At 37.3% G+C, this 3180-nt stretch overlaps 1 protein-coding gene across 1 annotated transcript in view; it reads left to right on the top strand.

The window, feature by feature from the left end:
• The first annotated feature begins 2473 nt into the window (after positions 1 to 2473).
• Positions 2474 to 3180, top strand: part of Alb (albumin) — a 15509-nt gene continuing 14802 nt past the window's right edge. Inside the window, exon 1 of the mRNA XM_055595959.1 lies at positions 2474 to 2592. Within this exon, the coding sequence (XP_055451934.1) occupies positions 2511 to 2592 (82 nt within the window). The 5' untranslated portion in view covers positions 2474 to 2510. The remainder of the gene's footprint in view (positions 2593 to 3180) is intronic.

The following is a 3180-nucleotide window of genomic DNA, read 5'->3' as shown; positions in this document are numbered from 1 at the left end:
GGCTGGGCTGGCTTGAAGGAAGTTTCCAGGAAGGGTGTGGGGGAGAGAGAGATGGTTTTCAGGTCATGATTGGAGTGATCTTAAAGGAAGTAAAAACAGTTCCACTGAGGTAACCCATCTTCTTTAAAATGGCCCTATCAAAACGAATGGAAAAGAAACAAGAAAAACGGAACAAAACAAACCAACAACCAACAACGAAACAAGGGGAAAACAAAGACCTAAAGGGACGGAAGCTGGGGCTTAAGTCCTAGTCCCCAGTTGCATTTCAGCAGGAGGGGCTTCTGTTTTTCACTTCTAGAGGATGAACACAGAGATACTTTCCAAATCCAGAATTTTCTCAACTAGTCTCTAACTTGAAAGTCCTCCCACGAGCATGAGACAACACTTAAAAATCATTCGAGCTATTTTCTATTTATTCAGAAACTAGATTCCCTAAACCATACTTAAAATCCTTAGTTTGAATTGTGTATTTATGCTCATGCCAAACTCCTCTGATGACTAACCATGGAGTGTGAAAGCTTGAGAAACAGGACATTTACAAATAACCGGCAATTATGTGGCGTTGTTCCTCCCAGTATAGAATATACATATAGAATTAAGGCCAGGATTTTTGGAAGAAAGAGTATAAATTTTTACTTACCAAATGCAACTATTCAAGCATTTCTCATCAGTTGAGATGAACGGTAAGCATGGAGATAATGTTAAGAATTAAGCACTTTAATTCTTAGCAGCTAATGATTAATTGGAATGTGCCCATGTAAAACACTGAATTAATACTGTTAAGGAAGGACTCAGTTGGCATTAACTTATGTTTTAAAATTATTGTAGCTTCATCAGTTAGTAAATCAACTCAAGCTCCTAGTTCATCATGCTGCCTTTTTTTAGACTTCAGTGTTTATGATATAAACAATGTAAATGCAAAATAGATGCACAGATATATTTTTACCAATTGTCAAATGAAAACTATGTGTACATAGCGTATGTGTGAGTGATAGAAGCCTGAATTTGTTAGTTCTTAATACAAATATATTCAAGAACATAAGCATTTCATAGTTGCTCATGCCTCTAGACTCACACTAGGACAGGACTAGGCATGGCGACTGACTTCAAATAAATACTGACCACTCTCTCTAAGAAGTTTAAAGAGAAATTCATAATTTATCCAAGAAAGAATTGTCCTCTCTCTTTAGTTTCTTCTTTTCTTTTCCAGTATGGGGCTTTTGGATTAAGCCCACTCCACACCAAGCAATTCCATAGGCGACATTCTTTCAAGTTCTCTTCATCTGTGTTTTCAGAGACTACTAGTCTGTTAATTCCACTTCAGGACTCCTTTGAGTCATAAAGCAAACAAGGAAATACTTGTTCCTTCTCCTTCATTATGATTTTACTCCTGTGTTTGATTACATAATTTTCTATCTTCCTGAAGATGAGGACATAGGTGAGGTCATAGAAAGCAGACATGAAGAAGAACGTTTTTCTTGTCACTGAGTAGTCTCTGTACGTAGAGGCACCATGGGGGCAATTTGGATGATAATCTTGACTGACTCGTTATTTTAGATACGTGAGAGAACTGTTTTGCTACCAATGACCATTCTATCGTGTCAGACGAGATATGTTACCGTGGCGAAGACCATCATCGTTGTCATTTGGGTAAACGTTCTTTCTTCTAGTGTCTCTTCTAAAACACCACCAGAAAGGGATTTATGTTAGATGAAAATATTCTATCCCAGGTCTGGTTCACACATAGCTAGAGCTGGGGTGAGGACAAAATATCTAACCATCCATTGCAATTGTTCTTATTGTTCTGGCCTTTTCTCAGTTCAGATCTGAGGCAATGTGAGCTTCATGGAAGATTCTAATTTCAAAACGATGAGAAAGACAGAAGGCCTATAATCAGGTTCCCTCACTTCCTCATGCAAATTTTTTGTTACCTATACATAAAAGCTTATTTGGTATGAGTAATCCATGTAATTCAGTTTGTATCTTTTAAAATATGTCATGTTTCCAAGCTGGGTGTGGTAGCACACACACCTGTAATCTCAGCACTTGGGGAGGTAGAGGCAGGAAGATCTCTGTGAGTTGGAGGCCAGCCTAGTCTACAAAGCAAGTTCCAGACAGCCAGTGCTACACAGAGGAAAAAAAAAGTCTCAAAAAAAGTCATGTTTCCATGCAAAGACGTAAACCAAAATGCTCAAGTGGGAGACAGAAGAACACAGTAACAGAAAGGTTTGAACAGTTTAACCTCTTATGTAAAATTTGATGTCTTACATAACTTTAATGAATTGACAAAGGCTTGTGGAGGAAAGCAGCTCCAGATGGCAAACATACGCAAGGGATTTAGTCAAACAACTTTTTGGCAAGGATGGTACGATTTTGTAATCAGGTAGGAATCAATGAAATGCAAGATCAGTGTGGTTAATGATCTGCAGTTAGTGGTTGAAGAAGTATATAAGGACGAATTTCCCTCTACTCATCTCACCTTTCCTATCAACCCCACTAGCTCTGGCACAATGAAGTGGGTAACTTTCCTCCTCCTCCTCTTTGTCTCCGGCTCTGCTTTCTCCAGGGGTGTGTTTCGCCGAGATGCAGCACGTAAGAATTTTCTGTTTTTATGTCTCTATTTCGGTCTTAACTTTCCTAGCAAAAAAAGCCCTGCATCTTTAAAGAGTTAAGTTTGCCTCTAGTGCTTATTTCTAGACTGTGATGATGGTTTGCGTCTGAGAACCCTTGTGTGGTTATATTATTAATTTATTTTAGATATCTTTGGTAATGATAATGGGGGGATTTTAATTTTAAAGAAATGCTACGCAGAACAGCCTAAACCGTATCAGATGCAGCTGAAGACAGACTTCATCATGGTCTCAAATGGCCTGCTTATTGTACCATTCTATATTAAAAACTAAAAGTGTGTATTGCTAATTTTATAAACGGAGCCTCCATTTGTATTTATTTTTATTTCAGATTGTCTTAGTAGATACCTACAGATATGACAAAAAGCATTACATCTTGGATTTGAATGTTAAGCTATAAACAGTTAAATTTTAAAATGATATTCTTGGTGAAAGAACATTTCTCCAAATGTAGAAGAAAGGAATCATTGCCATTTCCGGACTTTTTAAAAATGTATTTTATCTATCTATCTATCTATCTATCTATCTATCTATCTATCTATCTATCTAT

The sequence above is a fragment of the Psammomys obesus genome, unplaced genomic scaffold, assembly GCF_907164565.1.
Source record: "Psammomys obesus unplaced genomic scaffold, mPsaObe1.curated_primary_1811, whole genome shotgun sequence".
Lineage (NCBI taxonomy): Eukaryota > Metazoa > Chordata > Mammalia > Rodentia > Muridae > Psammomys > Psammomys obesus.
The sequence above is the reverse complement of the archived record's forward strand: the minus strand, read 5'-3'. Positions and strand labels throughout refer to the sequence as shown.